This window comes from Pan paniscus, chromosome 15, assembly GCF_029289425.2.
Source record: "Pan paniscus chromosome 15, NHGRI_mPanPan1-v2.0_pri, whole genome shotgun sequence".
Taxonomy (NCBI): Eukaryota; Metazoa; Chordata; class Mammalia; order Primates; family Hominidae; genus Pan; species Pan paniscus.
In genome coordinates, this window is record NC_073264.2 from 78,542,052 (window position 1) to 78,559,463 (window position 17,412).

The 17,412-nt window shown below is 45.9% G+C and overlaps 2 protein-coding genes across 12 annotated transcripts in view; one reads left to right on the forward strand and one right to left on the reverse strand.

Annotated features, from left to right (window-relative positions):
- Positions 1 to 2,004, reverse strand: part of VIPAS39 (VPS33B interacting protein, apical-basolateral polarity regulator, spe-39 homolog) — a 31,307-nt gene extending 29,303 nt beyond the window's left edge. For 3 of the 10 annotated variants that reach the window (XM_055097317.2, XM_034937922.3, XM_063596348.1), the window contains exons 1-2: positions 1,547 to 1,773; positions 1,280 to 1,417 (exon numbers count right to left, since the gene is read on the reverse strand). The gene's annotated coding sequence lies outside the window, so the exon portion shown is untranslated. Of the gene's footprint in view, positions 1 to 1,279; positions 1,418 to 1,546 lie in introns of all 10 variants that reach the window. The other 7 variants (XM_034937926.3, XM_063596349.1, XM_063596347.1 and 4 more) reach the window with 5 other exon arrangements.
- An 11-nt stretch (positions 2,005 to 2,015) lies between these two features.
- Positions 2,016 to 13,513, forward strand: AHSA1 (activator of HSP90 ATPase activity 1). Of its 2 annotated transcripts, none has more exons than XM_034937930.2 (9): positions 2,016 to 2,034; positions 3,665 to 3,855; positions 6,209 to 6,291; positions 6,691 to 6,808; positions 8,644 to 8,732; positions 9,585 to 9,713; positions 12,124 to 12,225; positions 12,498 to 12,549; positions 13,118 to 13,513. In XM_034937930.2, exons 4-9 carry the CDS (start codon positions 6,742 to 6,744, stop codon positions 13,288 to 13,290), a joined length of 612 nt encoding a protein of 203 aa, XP_034793821.1. In that variant the 5' UTR covers positions 2,016 to 2,034; positions 3,665 to 3,855; positions 6,209 to 6,291; positions 6,691 to 6,741; the 3' UTR covers positions 13,291 to 13,513. The 2 variants fall into 2 exon arrangements, with proteins under 2 accessions (XP_034793821.1, XP_003808926.1); XM_003808878.5 differs by lacking the exon at positions 2,016 to 2,034 and adding an exon at positions 2,181 to 2,321.
- Positions 13,514 to 17,412: the final 3,899 nt, after the last annotated feature.

Below are 17,412 nucleotides of genomic sequence, written 5' to 3' on the forward strand. Positions count from 1 at the left end.
AGACATTGTAGTCAGGCAACCTTGAGTTCAAATCCTGGTTTCTCTTAATTCTGAGCAAAGTGGATAAATGACTTTACTTCTAAGCCTTGGAGAAAATTATATCCTATCTCACAGGGTTGCAGGGAACATCTATAAAAGTGTCTAGCAGAAAGTAAATACTAAATGTTATTTCCTTTTAATATGGAATATCATACTGACATTTTTCTGTCTTGGTTTTCCCGTCTGTTAAATGGGCATAACAGATGACCTACCTTAGAAATGGTTATGAGGAGTAAACCAGTTAATACATGTAAAGTGCTTAGTGCCTGACCCAAAATTAACACTCAATAGTAACTTTTATTATTAATACATCATCCTGGTACCTTGGGAAAAGCTAAAAAAGAAAATATTTTTTAGCAATCCTAAAGATTAAAAAAAATACAAAAATTCTGAGTAGCCACAAATGATGAAGATATGTATAGAACATATAAATGTCTCTGGCACACATGTCAGTTCATAAATCACTCTGTCATTCGTTTGATCCTCAGAACAATCTTGTAAGGTAGGCCTGGGAGATTCCATTTCCATGTTACTCATGGGGAAAGTGAGGCACAAAAGAGTTCAGTATCAAAGCCACTTTGTTAAGTGCTCCTATTTCAAATTACAATCCAGGCTTTCTGGCTCCTAGACCATTTCTAGTGTCTTGCATGGTCCTTCTACCTATTTTTCACTTTCCAGAAAACTAGAGATCATTCCTTCACTATAGTAGTTATCTACAGATAGACATAGAATGTGTCTAACAAACACAATAATCTGCCAGAGGATTTCTGGAATCTTTTTAACCATGCAATGGCAGTAGACAACTGCCATCAATTTGTATTTATAACGCCAAATGAGAAGCTAGGTTTACTTGGCAAGTATAATGATCTAGTGGCTCTAGAGTTATAAAGTAATCAGGTACGATTGTCACTCTTAAGAGTGACAGGTGCTTCAACATGATTTAAAATACTTCAGAGGTTTGTCTTTATCGTCTCTTGTTTACTGACAGCCAACAAGGCAGGGTGAGAGACCTCAGGGGAGAACAGGAACTTTACAAAGGAAAACAGAAGAATCAGCAAGAAAACCACAACATGCTCCCTGCCTCAGAAAACTCCAAAAACCAGCTACTGAGAAGTCAGACTTGGTTTCAATTATCTTCCGAGCCAGGAAGATACAGGTGAGGCTTGTGAACTGAGACCAGGAAACAAGAGTTAAGTTAGGATGACTCTACGGGTGAACGTCCAGGAAGCCATGGATCTACCGCAGTCGTCAGAGCCCAGCGGATCCCTGGCAGAGTTAAATGCTCGTTCTGAACCAAATGTCCGCTTCCGAACCAATCGCTGGTGCTCACTCGCAGCCCCAATCCCAAGCGTACTCCAGCGCCCAAGGGTCGCCCTGACTGAAAGAAGAGAATAAGGCCTGTAGTCGTAGGGTGTAGGGATGCCTCCTAGAAGAGGGGAAAAGATTAAGATGCGGAGAGGCTGGACTCAGCCAAATACGCGACCCAAGGGGCTTGGGACACCCTCACCTCTTCCGCACAGAGCCCTCCCTCTCAGGACAGCGCCAGCCTCCGCCGCCGCTGGACCAGCCCTTCTGTTCAGGCTGTGCAGCTTAGAGAAGGGGGCGGAAGGGAATAATCGTGGGGCGGAGAGAAAACACGAATAACGAGACCGCAGGGCATGCTGGAAGTCGTAGTTTCTTCTGCCTCTGCTGTCAGGCGCTGTCCCGACGAACCACAAGGCTTCTTGACTACAGCCCCCAGAAACCCCAAGCACCGTGCTAGGTCATTTCCTATCCTTTCCGCGCGACCTTCCGCGGTTATCCCCCGGGTCACGTAGCAAGACTACAATTCCCATGAGGCTCAGCAAGGGCGATTTAGGGTCCAGGGAAGCAATGAGACGTGTTCTTTGTTTTCCTATGGGTGAGGAATGGTTGTATGAGCAGTTGGGTTTCGGGACGCTTTTTGGGGAGAACCCGAGGGAGTCTGAAGGATCTCTAAATCAGGCGGAACCCACGGTGCGGCGAGTTGGGACGGAAGTAACCGGTGGGAGTGGGGAGGAGCCGGAAGTTAAGGAGGGGAGGGGGTGGAGGGAAAAGCAAGCCAGGAGGTGCTTGCGGCCGCTTCTAGTAGTTTCCAGGCGCTGCCGGGCGGCTGGCACTAAGCGGTCCTGAGGCTGTGGCTACGGCTGCTCCGGAGCTGGTGGCGCCGCGATAGGAGAGCCGATGGCCAAGTGGGGTGAGGGAGACCCACGCTGGATCGTGGAGGAGCGGGCGGACGCCACCAACGTCAACAACTGGCACTGGTGAGGGCCAGCAAAGCAGGCCGGCCTTGGGAGACCTGCGGCCGGGCCAGGGTTTCAGGGTTCCTAGAACCTCGGTCCGGACAGAGCCGGGGCTGAGGTAGCTGTGTCCGGAGATGGGGGTGGGTCCTTCCTGTGGCAGGGGTCCGTAGCCCCAGGCCTCTCCACTCCGCGGTCACCTTCTCAGTGTTTGAGGGGAGGGAGATGGACTTGGAGGGCTGCGCCCCAGAGGAGGGTTGTCAGAGAGACTAGGAGATAACGCCCTGGCTGCTGCATCCAGCCCGAGCAGGGAGGTGCTTACTACACGTGGCCAGAGGAGTCACTGAGACTGGAACCTCCTTTGATTGTGTTGGGAGATAGCTGTGAAAGGCCTAAGGCCAGGGGTCTGTAATTCCTATTTTGCGGCCTGCGGTAAAATTAAAAGTCATTCATAGGGGACCGCTGCAGCGGTCCCGCGGGAGATTGAGAACGTGTTGTGCAGGTGCTCAGAGCTCAGATAGCTGCGGCCTCTCACCCGGAACTATCAGGTCGGGTGTGTTGGAACTCCAGGTTGCCGAGCAGCCGTGGTTTTATAACCTGACCGTTCTTAAAATAACTGCCCTGCTTCATGAAATCTTCCCAAAGTAATGTTTCCTTATTTTTGAATTCCACTGAACTTTGTTCATAATGTTTGTATTGTACCGTTACTTTGTTGCAGCCTTTTTTGCTGTTGTTTTCTCTAATAGTTAATAAGTAGGAAGGCAGATAGTGATGTTTCTTTTCCATATCTCACTTTGTATTGTCTCTTCTTAACATGCAGAGTACTTGACCTAATTTTTGTTGTTTGTTTTGAAGCCCTGGACTTAACGTTTTTCTGGCCATCTAGGGGGCAGTGAATGTGTAGGAAGTTTATAATACAAGTGCGAATCTGATAGGTCAGAACACTGTGCCAGTGAGGTCAGGGTTATTGGTTTAATCCTTTCTGGGCCTTTTAGCTAAGTACTATTCTTTCATGGTCCAGTCTGTGTTCCTGATCTCAGCAATATGTGCAGTTTTCCACTTGGTCAAATGGGGGCGCCATGTTAAAGTATCGAGTATTCCCCCGCACCATCATGCCGAGAAAGGAGAGCATAATTTTCCACTGAGTTTATACCATTTTCTACAGCAGCTGTCTTTGTTGACAGTGTGCAACCCCTTGTCTTCCTAAAAAAAGAATGACATGTTTGTGGACATACTGGAGTGGGACTGGGAGTTTTTGTGTTCTTTTCAAACTATTTGTCAGGCCTCCTTTAACCTCGTATTCTCTTGCATAGAGCAGCGTATCCTCCGTTTGACTGCTGGTTCATAGCTCTGTTTCTGCTTTGCAGGACGGAGAGAGATGCTTCAAATTGGTCCACGGATAAGCTGAAAACACTGTTCCTGGCAGTGCAGGTTCAAAATGAAGAAGGCAAGTGTGAGGTGACGGAAGTGAGTAAGCTTGATGGAGAGGCATCCATTAACAATCGCAAAGGGAAACTTATCTTCTTTTATGAATGGAGCGTCAAACTAAACTGGACAGGTAAGTCTAAGCTGGGCTGTCAGAGAGATTAACTGTGTTTTGTTTAACCTGTTAAGTAGCTGGAGAGAACAGTTTTGAGGAGTTACAGACCTTGAAGGGAGAAGGCAGATGTTGCTGCTTTGGAGTCCTATGTAAAGCAGTATCGAGTCCTGGAATTTCTTTGCCATTGTGGGATGCTAAATGGATTTCCTGTGTCTGGGTCTCATAAGTCCCATCCATGAAGTGGCCGGGCCACTGCATCTTTGGACCTTGGTCTTTGTTGGGACACCTACGATGATATTTCTTCAGACTAGCTACATGTATCTTGTGAGTGATTTAAAAGGAGGAAGGAGAGGATTTTTTTGGTCTTGATCTTTGTGCACTGTCTTCAGTGTGAATCTTAACAGATTAAACCACTGCGCTAATGAAGCTTGTGTGTGACAGTAATTTGGGGCTGTTTTATCTATCTTCTAGTTTTATGTCCCTTGTGTATGACATTAGGAAAAAATTGAGGTCATGCGTATGACCGTTTTGGACAGTCCTGACTGTCGGGAGCCTGAATGTAAAAAGGCACTAAAGCTAAGGGAGTATGAGATAGCTACTGTCTGTGTATGGGGCAAAGCATGAAATTTGTGCTTTGATAAACATTTCCGAAGTGAATAGTCATATCATAAAGAAGGGTGAAAGTAGATCTATCTGTCCATGATTTTTGTTAATTTGTTTTTAAAGTACACTTGAAGCATAGTAGTATGGAAGGAATCTTCGGTGTCATCTTGCTCAGACCTCCTTTTTTTTTTTTTAGACAGAGTTTTGCTCGTCACCCAGGGTAGAGTGCAGTGGCGCGATCTTGGCTCACTGCAACCTCCACTTCCCGGGTTTAACCAGTTCTCCTGCCTCAGCCTCCCAAGTAGGATTACAGGTGCCCGCCACCACGCCCGGCTAATTTTGTATTTTTATTAGAGACGGGTTTCACCATGTTGGCCAGGCTGGTCTTGAACTGTGTCTGGCCGACACTTTTTTTTTTAATATAGGGACTAAAAATTGGTAGCATAGTTTTGTGCACATTAAATGGTAAGAAATAGATAAATATAGGCCGGGCGTGGTGGCTAATGCCTGTAATCCCAGCACTTTGGGAGGCCAAGGTGGGCGGATCACGAGGTCAGGAGATCAAGACCATCCTGGCTGACACAGTGAAACCCCGTCTCTACTAAAAATACAAAAAATTAGCCGGGCGTGGTGGCATGTGCCTGTAGTCCCAGCTACTCAGGAGGCTGAGGCAGGAGAATCACTTGAACCCAGGAGGCGGAGGTTGCAATGAGCTGGGATCGCACCGTTGCACTCCAGCCTGGGCAACAGAGTGAGACTCCATCTCAAAAAAAATAAAAAATAGGTGAATACTACAATAAATATGGTGCTTTACCATGAAAAAGACCTGAAGTTTATTTGTGAAAGTGGGCATCAAAGCCAGGCGCGGCGGCTCACGCCTGTAATCTCAGCACTTTGGGAGACTGAGGCAGGTGGATCACGAGGTCAGGAATTGGAGACACACCTGGCCAACATGGTGAAACCCCATCTCTACTAAAAAACACAAAAATTAGCCGTGCGTAGTGGCACACACCTGTAATCCCAGCTACTTGGGAGGCTGAGGCAGAAGAATTGCTTGAACCTGGGAGGTGGAGGTTGCAATGAGCCAAGATCATGCCACTGCACTCCAGCCTGAGCGACAGAGCAAGACTCTGTCTTGGGGGCGGAAAAAAGTGGGCATCAGAAGGGTTGCAGCTTGAGGACTACTATGGAATGGTAGAAGGAGAGTCATCCACAATCAGAAGGAACATTACACTAGTTGAGGATGGGTATGGCTCACAACACACGCTGTAAACTGAGGTCATTGGCAGATAGGTGTTTGAGATGTGTGTGTTTTATGTATCCTATGTAGCTGGGTGAGGCTTTCCGTATTCACCTAGTGTTTCTCATGGATGAAGTCACATATAAGCAAACATGAACTTCTCATTATAATCAAATTGTTCCCTAATATTTCAGTTGCACTGAAATAAATTGATATTTTCAAAACAAGTATTCTAGCAGAACTACTGGCTTTTGACCCAAGTTCTCATGGTATAACTCATGCTAGTACCAAATCTATAGCTCTTTGTCCCACATTGTAATAACATAGTTGGTTTCCAGTAACCTGGTGAGGAAAGACATTTCTTTTGGGGGTGCGGGTGTTGATTGCATCTGGCATGTGGCATTCTCAGAATAAAGAGGATCAGTTCAGCCATCCAAAAGCAGCAGAAGTGAGGTAGCAGTTAGGACCCTGGAGCAGAGACCTTTCCTGCCAAGGAGTGGACTAATGACATTGCATTGGTTTTGACAGGTACTTCTAAGTCAGGAGTACAGTACAAAGGACATGTGGAGATCCCCAATTTGTCTGATGAAAACAGCGTGGATGAAGTGGAGGTTTGTGCTTCATAACTCCTAATCCGAGTCCTCTATATCCTCTTATTCTCAGATGAGAAAAGTGACCTGTCATTCAGGATTCATAGCCCAGGCTTGGTCCAAGCATTCAGAACCCTAGCCTGCAGATAATTTTCTAGGCATATGGTGCCATTGGAAACTTCTAGAGCAATTTGCACTTCTTTAATTTCTTCACTTTAGCTAGTGACATGGGTTCTAACTAACATTAGCCACTTGACAGAGAGGACTCAAGAAGGAACACTAATGGGGATTGTACGAATACCACAGTACTCATGCATTTCCTTTGGAAATGTCAGCAGTTACCTGATTGCTCAGCCCCCACATTCCATAATGAGGGTGCCCCTCAAGTTATTTACCACCTACTTCTCATCTTTCACCCAGATTAGTGTGAGCCTTGCCAAAGATGAGCCTGACACAAATCTCGTGGCCTTAATGAAGGAAGAAGGGGTGAAACTTCTAAGAGAAGCAATGGGAATTTACATCAGCACCCTCAAAACAGGTATCCCTTGAGTAGTTCTGTATGCCTTAAGGAGGTAGTTTCCACCTGTTAGACTCTGATTAAGGGCCTGGACAGTCCTTTCTTTGGCAAATGGGTAAAGATTTGGGGGGAGGGGGCTTATTTCATCTTAAAGTCAGTCCATAAGCTCAGAGTAAGGGAAAGATCTGGAGCCGTGTTGTCTAATATTGATGGTTGAGCATTTTAGATGTGGCTAGACCAAACTGAGATGTGCTGTGAGGGCCCGGCGCGGTGGCTCACACTTGTAATCCCAGCACTGTTGGAGGCTGAGGTGGGCTGATTGCCTGAGCTCAGGAATTTGAGACCAGCCTGGGCAACATGGCGAAACCCTGTCTCTACAAAAAATACAAAAATTAGCTGGATGCGGTGGCCCGTGCCTGTAATCCCGGCTACTCGGGAGGCTGAGGTGGGAGAGTGGCTTGAGCCCAGGAGGCAGGGAGGTTGCACTGAGCTGAGATCATGCCACTGCACTCCAGCCTGGATGACCAAAAAACACAAGAGATGTGCTGTGAGTATAAATTACACTACGGGCTGGGTGCAGTGGCTCACGCCTATAATCCCAGCCCTTTGGGAAGCCGAGGTGGGCGGATCACCTGAGGTCGGGAGTTCGAGATCAGCCTGACCAATAGAGAAACCCCATCTCTACTAAAAATACAAAATTAGCCGGGCATGGTGGTGCATGCCTGTAATCCCAGCTACTCAAGAGGCTGAGGCAGGAGAATTGCTTGAACCCAGGAGGTGAAGGTTGCGGTGAGCCAAGAACGCGCCATTGCACTCCAGCCTGGGTGACAGAGGGAGACTCCATCTCAAAAAAACAAAAAAAACAAAAAACTGTATTTGAGGCTCACATTATATTTCTAATGGACAGCGCTAATCTAAAGACTTGGCATCTCTGGACTCATTACTTGAATACAGTCTGGACTATCTTTGATATGCACTCTCCAGGGATATTTAGATGCTTAGAATAGAAGTCAGCTCAGCTTTCCCCTGGGATTCCATTTCTGCCAGTGTATTCTGATCTTGGTGTTGGAATATGTATAATAACCATCAAAGAAGGTGATGGAAGGTGATAGATACCTTTTTGGGGAGGACCAGTGCCATAACTAGTTGTGGCTTTTCTGCAGAGGTAAGGCAGAGTGGAGGAAAGGCACTAACCATGCATCCATAGGTGCTGGGTAGATTACCCACTCTTGAAGTCATCAAAGTGCCACGGCGTTCACGCCATCCTTCCATAGTAGACCTCACATGCACTTAATATGTTATAATGTTTCCAGTTGAGTCAGGAGGATAAGCTTTTAAAAATAATCCCAGTGGCCAGGTGCAGTGGCTCACACCTGTAATCCCAGCACTTTGGGAGGCCGAGGCTAGTAGATCACAAGGTCAGGAGATCGAGACCATCCTGGCCAACATGATGAAACCCCGTCTCTACTAAAAATACAAAAATTAGCTGGGCATGGTGGTGCGTGCCTATAATCCGAGCTACTCAGGAGGCTGAGGCAGGAGAATAGCTTGAACCAGGGAGTCAGAGGTTGCAGTGAGTTGGAGTGCAGGCTGCACTCCAGCCTGGCAACAGAGCAAGACTCCGTCTCAAAAAAAAAAAAAAAAATGATAATCCCAGTGAACATACTATATTCTATAGCATATACCCAGATACCAGTCTGGCATAGGCCAAAAGTAAAGATGTAAAAATAGCCTCTTCCTTTTCTGGTCATAACCTCATTCTGTGGTAGGATGGCTGTGTTTGTCAAGCTGTAATGAAACTCCAGATCTCAGCTACTAAGAAGTAACTTCCATGAGCTGGAATTTTATCTTTTCAGAGTTCACCCAGGGCATGATCTTACCTACAATGAATGGAGAGTCAGTAGACCCAGTGGGGCAGCCAGCACTGAAAACTGAGGAGCGCAAGGTAAATGGTTTTCCTGGGGTGGGAGACTGTCTGCAAAGGAACTTGAGAGACCGCCTTCTTAATTCCACATATCAGCTCTCTGTGTCCCTAACCTCTAAGCCAGACCAGCTTGTGATCTGCTCATGGTGCTTTTTCAGAGCGCCTGCAATATGCATTCATTCACCCATCTTTAACCTGGTTTTAATTCATGTATTGCAGACCCTTAGAGCAAGTAGGAGCTATCAGACAGTTAAAAGTCTGACTCTTGATTGCATTTAGCACCAGTTAGGAGGTTATGAACAAAGGATGGACTTCACCTATATAAGTCTTCAGTCTAATTGGTGTGTTGATATTTCATACTTTGATATTAGAGGTCCCATCAAGAAATGGAGTTACATCCGTGTCTTCACCCAATCTCCCCAATTTTCAGGGTGAGCAAGTACTTTATCTAGAGATGGAAGTTTGTGGTTCAAGCTCAGCACTTGCTTTAGAGCCCTGTTGCTCTTTTGTCAGCATAGTGAAGTGGATACTCTGGAAGTGGGGAGAAAACCGCTTCCAGCTATTTAAACGTAGAAATTGTTTGAGAATTACACTGAGCTCTTCAAAAATATCTCAATGATTTGATTTGTTATTTGACTATCAGGGTCTTCCTTGTAGAGTGGTTATTTTTACTGGGAATTGAAGAGGTTTCCAGAATCATTACCCTCATGACTGAAACACCTACACACTCAAATTCCCTTCAAAGCCCTTGGAATAATTACCCTTGGAGGTGAACATTTTTATGAGAATGAATGGTACAACTGTCTCTGAAGCCACGTTGATTGAGGTTGTATCATTACTCTGTATTGATCATTTTCACTGCCACCTTCACAGGCTAAGCCTGCTCCTTCAAAAACCCAGGCCAGACCTGTTGGAGTCAAAATCCCCACTTGTAAGATCACTCTTAAGGAAACCTTCCTGACGTCACCAGAGGAGCTCTATAGAGTGTTTACCACCCAAGAGGTAAGTCAGTCTTGTCCTTCAGGCCTCATGCCATCTGCCCTTCTAGGTGACTTGAGTTGGGGGCATATCCCTTCAGCAGTGTACAGAAGAGGTACTCACAAACTCACAACTGGAGCCATGAGGCCTTCATCAAAGTGAATTTTTCCCTCCATTCTCTTTTTTTTTTTTGAGACGGAGTCTCGCTCTGTCACCTGCCCAGGCTGGAGTGCAGTGGCACGATCTCAGCTCACTGCAACCTCTGCCTCCCAGGTTCAAGCAGTTCTCCTGCCTCAGCGTCCTTAACAGCTGGTACTATAGGCACACGCCATCACGCCTAGCTAATTTTTATGTTTTTTAGTAGAGATGGGGTTTCACCATATTTTTTAGTAGAGATGGGCTGGTCTGAAACTCCTGACCTCAAGTGATCTGCCTGCCTCAGCCTCCCAAAGTGCTAGGATTACAGGTGCAAACTACTGTGCTCGGCCATATTTATTTATTTTAAAAACAAAAGACCTGGTCTTGCTATGTTGCCCAGACTAACCTTGAACTTCTGGGCTCAAGCGATCCTCCTTCCTCTGCCTCCTGAGTAGCTGGGACTACAGGTGCACACTACCGTGCCTGTTCTAGTTTTGGGTCATATAAGTAGAAACCACTGAGTGAATCTTACTAGAAAAGTGAATGGCCATTCTTGGTTACTCTGTAGCACAGAAGAATTCCTGCCTTCTTTGTGTTGCACAGCTGACTTGTGCCATTCTGCTGCTATAGTGTGGAGTTGAGAAACATGACTGTATTCAGCTTTATTATCTGATAGTAAAGGCGGTTAGGATACGTGGAAGTTCCCACATACTCTGGGACAAAATTTCAAGATCTTATTTTTTAAACAAAAATGTAAATACAGCCATAAATTAAGAGGTACCATGTAGTATATGGGTGTTAGTATGTCTGTGCACCTGCACCCAAAATACTCTTGTGATAAGTTCTCTCCCCCTTAGAAAACCAAGAACTGGAGAAGCAATTAAATGGACTGGGTTTTCTAGAAATTTAAAAAGATGTGTATAAACAAAATTATACTGTACTTCAGAAAGTTGTCTTAGTTGACTCCAGAGATGTGTTATGACCTGGCTATGCCAAAGACTGCCTTTGATGGCTAACTTGGTTCTACTTGGTGCCTGCTGTCTTGAAGGACTTAGCAGCATAGCTGTGGTCTTCATATGAATTGAATTTAGCACTTCAACACAGACTTCAGTTGAATCTCTGCTTCCAAACTAGCTAAAGTTTTCAGAGTTTTAAAATACTTTTGTATGGGAGGATTCCTAACATTTTTAACCTTCTGTTTATTTTTAATTTTGTACCATGTATTCGTATTACCTACTTTAAAAAATAGTAAAGTCTTTTTAAAAGTAAAAGCGGCACTGTTGGGTAATCGAACACAGCAAAATGATACTGATTTGATATATACGGAGTAGGCCAGGCACAGTGGCTCACATCTCTAATCCCAGCACTTTGAGGGGCTGAGGCGGGTGAATTACTTGAGCCCAGGAGTTTGAGACCAGCCTGGCCAACATGGTGAAGCCCTGTCTCTACAAAAAATACAAAAATTAGCCAGGTATGGTGGTATGCGCCTGTAGTCCCAGCTCCTCAGGAGGCTGAGGTGGGAGGATCACCTAAGCTTAGGAGGTCGGGGCTGCAGTGAGCCATGATCATGCCACTGCACTTCGGCCTGGGCAACAGAGTGAGACCTATCTCAAAAAAAATAAAAGGGCTGGGCGCGGTGGCTCACGCCTGTTATCCCAGCACTTTGGGAGGCCAAGGTGGGTGGATCACGAGGTCAGGAGTTCAAGACCAGCCTGGCCAAGATGGTGAAACCCCATCTCTACTAAAAAATACAAAAAGTTAGCCAGGCATGGTGGCATGCGCCTGTAATCCCAGCTACTCCAGAGGCTGAAGCAGAGAATTGCTTAAAACCTGGACGGGCGGAGGTTGCAGTGAGCCGAGATCGCGTCACTGCACTCCAGCCTGGGCAACAAAGTGAGACTCCGTCTCAATAAATAAAAAAATAAAATAAAATAAAAGATGGAATAGATCTATTTTGGGACATGTTCTCAGAAATGATAATAGAAGTCTCAAACATTTACTTGAGAATTTTCTTTCATAAGCTCATTCTTATATCTTTCTGAACCATATACAATTTCAAATAAATAAAAGTAAATGGGTCCAAAGTAATGGCATCATCAGATCAGAAAGAATTCCCGAAGTCAAGTCCTGGCTGGTATTAAAACAGAATAGAGGGACACCCTGGACCCGCCTGTGGGGCAGACTGGTGGAAATGAGAGTTGAGGCATGCAGCCTTCAGCTGGCATTTGTCCTTGGGTCCCACTGAAAGCCATGTATCTTCTGCCTCTTTTTTTTTTTTTTTTTTTTTTCCCTGCAGCTGGTGCAGGCCTTTACCCATGCTCCTGCAACATTAGAAGCAGACAGAGGTGGAAAGTTCCACATGGTAGATGGCAACGTCTCTGGGGAATTTACTGATCTGGTGAGTACCTGCCGGCCCTAGACTCAGGTTGTTGCCTCTGGTCAGATGAGTGACATTTCTCTTTTTCTCAACTCTATAGGTAAAATGTAAGGCTTTAATCTCTTTGTTAATCAAACATTTTGTTTTTCAAAAAAAGGCTGTGATTTGAACTCTCTTGCAAGTAATATAATTGCACAGATGGTAGACTCCGTATGAAGGGCAGAAGACTGATCCTAGCTAGGATTGGGTACATTGTAGTATATAATATAGACTGAGCTGTTTGATTATTTTAGGTCCCTGAGAAACATATTGTGATGAAGTGGAGGTTTAAATCTTGGCCAGAGGGTAAGTAAACATATTTATTGCCATTACCCCCAGAACTTTTTCTCTTTGCTGTAATTTTTTTTTTTTTTTTTTGGAAACAGGGTCTCACTGTCACCCAGGCTAGAGTGCAGTGGCATAATCACAGCAAACTGCAGCCTTAACCTCCCAGACCCAAACGATCCTCCTGCTTCAGCTTCCCAAGTAGCTGAGACTACGTGTGCCACCATGCCAGCTTTTTTTTTTTTTTTTTTTTTTTTACTTTTTTACTTTTTTTGTAGAGATGGGGTCCTACTACGTTGTCCAGGCTAGTCTCGAACTCCTGGGCTCAAGTGATCCTCCTGCCTCAGCCTCCCAAAGTGCTGGGATTACAGGTGCATGCCACCATGCCCACGTAATTTTAGTAGAGATTGAGTTTCACCATGTTAGCCAGGCTGGTCTGGAACTCCTGACCTCTGGTGATCCGCCCACCTCAGCCTGCCAAAGTGCTGGGATTACAGGTGTGAGCCACCACGACCAGCCAGGTTGCCCCAGTCTTAAACTCAGATGGAAACCCTAGATATGAAACCTCCGTCCCCTCTGCCTTTCCCAGGACACTTTGCCACCATCACCTTGACCTTCGTCGACAAGAACGGAGAGACTGAGCTGTGCATGGAAGGTCGAGGCATCCCTGCTCCTGAGGAAGAGCGGACGCGACAGGGCTGGCAGCGGTACTACTTTGAGGGCATTAAACAGACCTTTGGCTATGGCGCACGCTTATTTTAGGGCCAGCGGCAGGGGACTCCAGCCTGCTGGACACTTCAGTCCAGCTCTCTCCTGACTGGGGCTTGCAACTCACAGGATTGCATCGTCCCAGCTGCTAACTTGGGGCCGGGGCCCCTCCCCTCCACATATACCTTGGGTTTGTGCATGTTTTCTGCTGGGTGGGTTCAGAGGGCAATTTCTCTTTTATGTGTACATATGCTAAATAAACATAATTTAAAAAACATGTGTGTCTGGAACCTATGTTGATTGAGTGGCTGGTATTGAGATCTCCCTTGAAGGTTTTGAATTCAAAAAAGAAGGACAGGGTGGACAGCCTTGTCTCTATTCTGGGTAAGTGTAGGTAATTAAGAGGCACAGAGCCTGCTTCTCACTACCAGGCATTCCTGAGCTAGTCTTTCTTACTAGTAAATAGTTTCTGCCTTTTTACCCATAAAAGTAGGGGAGGGTTGGTACTTGGGTAGGGAGTGCTAACACTATGCCTCTACTGCCAGTGCAGCTGACTTCTCACTTTGCACTGCCCATGGCCTCTTACCCTCTTGCAAAGATAAGTGATCACCAGATGCTGGTTTGGGATATGGGAAGGTGGGAGATTCCTAACTTGTGGCAGCTTCTGTTACATTGCAGTTACTGAGTACCAGACACTACACTGTTTACTTGCATTAACTCATTTGATCTCTATAATACGCAGTAGGTACTGTTGTCATTTGTTTTACAAGAACTTAAGCCTTGGCTTTTAAATACATGTATTTTACATATAGCCAGGCGCAATGGCTCCGGTCTATAATCCCAGCACTTTGGGAGGCTGAGGCAGGTAGATCACTTGAGGCCAGGAGTTTGAGACCAGCCTGGCCAACATCGCGAAACCCCATCTCTACTAAAAATACAAAAATTAACTGATGAGGTGGCACACGCCTGTAATCCCAGCCACTCAGGAGGCTGAGGCACGAGAATTGCTTGAGCCCAGAAGGTGTGAGCCAAGATTGCACCACTGTACTCAAGCCTGGGTGACAGAATAAGACTGTCTTGAAAAATAAGTATTTTACATACATATTTGCTACAGGTGAGCCTTGGATTTCTTAACACCCAGATCCAACAAGCAGAGTTGAGATTTGCAACAAGGACTGTAATGCAGAGCCCATACTCAGGAAATTGTTGTCTTTATTTAACAATATGTGGTACCATTAAGTTTGCTGGGCACTGACCATGAGCCAAGTGTTGGGGATATAGTGGGTTCAGACTGCCACATTGCAGGAAGAGGTAACAGTACCTGAACAGGGAGAGTCACTCCTGGACAAGCCTCGCCCTGACTTCCTGCACCCCAGTGTGAGTCAGTGCCCTCTAAGCTAGACACTACCTCCTGCAGCTACAGCTATTTCCTTCGTCTGTTTATTGCCTGTTTTATTGGGTGGCAGCAAGACCTTGCAGGCTAAAACTGGTTAAAGCAGAGTTCAAGATCTGGTTCATTTACACTTCCCAAAGCCATCTTTGGCTTGAATTACTCAATAGAGTGCTGGGCTGAACTAATCCACATCTAGTTTGACATTACATCTGCCTCCTAGGGGTGCAAAATGACGCCTTTTGATGAAGAACCTGGAGTCTAGCTTGAATCAAATCAACAGGCCCTTCCTAACAGACTCCTAACAGAGACGATTAAAAAATGAGACTTTGGCTGGGAGCGGTGGCTCACGCTTGTAATCCCAGCACTTTGGGAGGCCGAGGCGGGCGGATCACGAGGGCAGGAGATCGAGACCATCCTGGCTAACACGGTGAAACCCCGTCTCTACTAAAAATACAAAAAAATCAGCTGGGCGTGGTAGTGGGCACCTGTAGTCCCAGCTACTCAGGAGGCTGAGGCAGGAGAATGGCGTGAACCTGGGAGGCGGAGCTTGTAGTGAGCCGAGATCACGCCACTGCACTCCAGCCTGGACGACAGAGCGAGACTCTGGCTCAAAAACAATAAAAAAAAAAAATTAATTAAAAAAAAAAATGAGACTTTGGCTGGGAGCGGTGGCTCACGCTTGTAATCCCAGCACTTTGGGAGGCCGAGGCAGGCGGATCACAAGGTCAGGAGTTCGAGACCAGCCTGGCCAACATCGCAAAACCGTCTCTACTAAAAATACAAAAATTAGCCGGGTGTAGTGGCGGGCATTGTAATCCTAGCTACTCGGGAGGCTGAGGCAGGAGAATCGCTTGAACCTGGGAGGCAGAGGTTGCAGTGAACCGAGACCAAGCCACTACACTCCAGCCTGGGCGACAGGTGGAGACTCTGTCTCAAAACAAACAAACAAAAAAATGAGCCGTTTCGGCCAGGCGCAGTGGCTCACGCCTGTAATCCCAGCATTTTGGGAGGCCAAGGCGGGCAGATACCTGAGGTCAGGGATTCGAGACCAGCCTGGCCAACATGGTGAAACCCCATCTCTACTAAAAATACAAAAATTAGCTGGGCATAATGGCAGGTGCCTGTAATCCCAGCTACTCAGGAGGCTGAGTGGGAGAATTGCTTGAACCTGGGACACAGAGGTTACAGTGAGCCAAGATCACGCCATTGATTGCATTCCAGCCTGGGTGACTGAGCAAGACTCCGTCTCAAAAAACAAAAAACAAAAAAAAAAAGAAAAAGAAAAAATGAGCCTTTTCACACACACCTGGCTGGAAAGTTACCAGTTCCAGAATACTTAGAATCAATCAAGTAGAGATGACCAATACGTTCATTAAACCCAAGGCACCAGGCTAAGTGCCTGCCATGTGACATGTGCAGTTGCCATTACGTGCCAGTATTGATGGCTATTCAATTCTTACCATTGCCATTTTACTGATAACATTTTGGTAAGCCATCTGAACCTACAAAGCAAATGGCATAGCTAGAAATAAAACTGTGGACTTCGACTTTGTGTTTGAATAGTAAAAGTTCCACTTCCTAACAAATTGGGTGAATATCCTTATCTGTAGAATGTGCATAATAGGTGTCTTGTGAGAGCGTTCGAGATGATACATGTAGAAACGCTGGCACCTGGTGTCATTTAGCAAATAGTCCCTGCTGAATCCATTCAAAAGCCCAAGTGTTTGCCCTTAAGCCAGAATGCTATTTTGAAAAGCTGGCTAATTTTAATCCAAATTGCATATCTTGGGCTAAGAGCTCTCCATGCCTGAGAGGAAGAACAATGCACAAAAGTGGACTCCACTCCTAGAGATTCTTACTCAGTGGGTGTGGGGTGTGGCCCATAAACAGAGTTTAATAAATACCCCAGGTGATTCTAATATCAGGGATGCACTTTGAGAAGCATCTCAACATATTAACAAAACAAAACCTCATTGTAAAGGAGCCACAGCAGCACATTTGGGTCCCTTTTGTGACTAATGGGGCAAAGGATCTAATCATTCTTTCTCTTTAAAGACCTCTTGACAGAGGTCAGCAGACTCTATACTGCTGGTTACCTAAAACTCTAGGAAGCATTCAATCTGACCAGTCTTGCCTAGCCTAGGGCCATTTGTGAGGCAAACCAGAGGGGGTAAAATTGGGCAAAACCATCTTGGTTGCTGGGGTAGCTGTTAAGGTAGAAACAGTCAGTGGTGTTCATGCTGGATTCATGGCCATGGATGAACTCCTGGTGTTGGGGACAGGAAGAACAGCTAGTCAAGCCAGTGATGTGACTGACACTGGAACAGAAAGGAGTGGAGGGACCCTCTGGTTTCATGGGCTTCCTCTGGGCTCTGATACCAGCTGCTCTGGAAACCCTCCCTTCATCAGGCTCACTGCTCCCGCCGTTGGCGCTGCTCCTCACACACAGGTGCTCCTAAGGCCTGCAGCCACCTGCGCAGTGTCTTTCTCCTTTGCATTGCTCGAATAAACGTAATTTCATAGCCGACCCACTCCCCAGCCCCTTTTGTTTAGTTTCTCTCATCTGTGGCCTGACACGGTAGCAATTTAGCATGCCACTTTAAATGTACAGATTTAAAATGGGGTTGGCTAAATTCAGTATGGGTAATAGAAAACCATTAGATATAGATTAAGACAGTACGTTTAAGTGCCAAAGTGAGTTATATTAGAAAGGAGGGGAATTAGCAGTTTCCTTAGAAAGCAGACTCTGGGATTACTCTGTCTTGTTACTTTTAAAAGTTTCT

What these genes read in the sequence shown, in the direction of transcription:
- AHSA1 (XM_003808878.5), top strand. Translation starts at nt 2,242, where the DNA reads ATGGCCAAGTGGGGTGAGGGAGACCCACGCTGGATCGTGGAGGAGCGG. An exon ending in CGTCAAACTAAACTGGACAG is followed by an intron (nt 3,856 to 6,208) that starts GTAAGTCTAAGC and finishes TGGTTTTGACAG; the next exon opens with GTACTTCTAAGTCAGGAGTA. An exon ending in TGAAAACTGAGGAGCGCAAG is followed by an intron (nt 8,733 to 9,584) that starts GTAAATGGTTTT and finishes CCACCTTCACAG; the next exon opens with GCTAAGCCTGCTCCTTCAAA.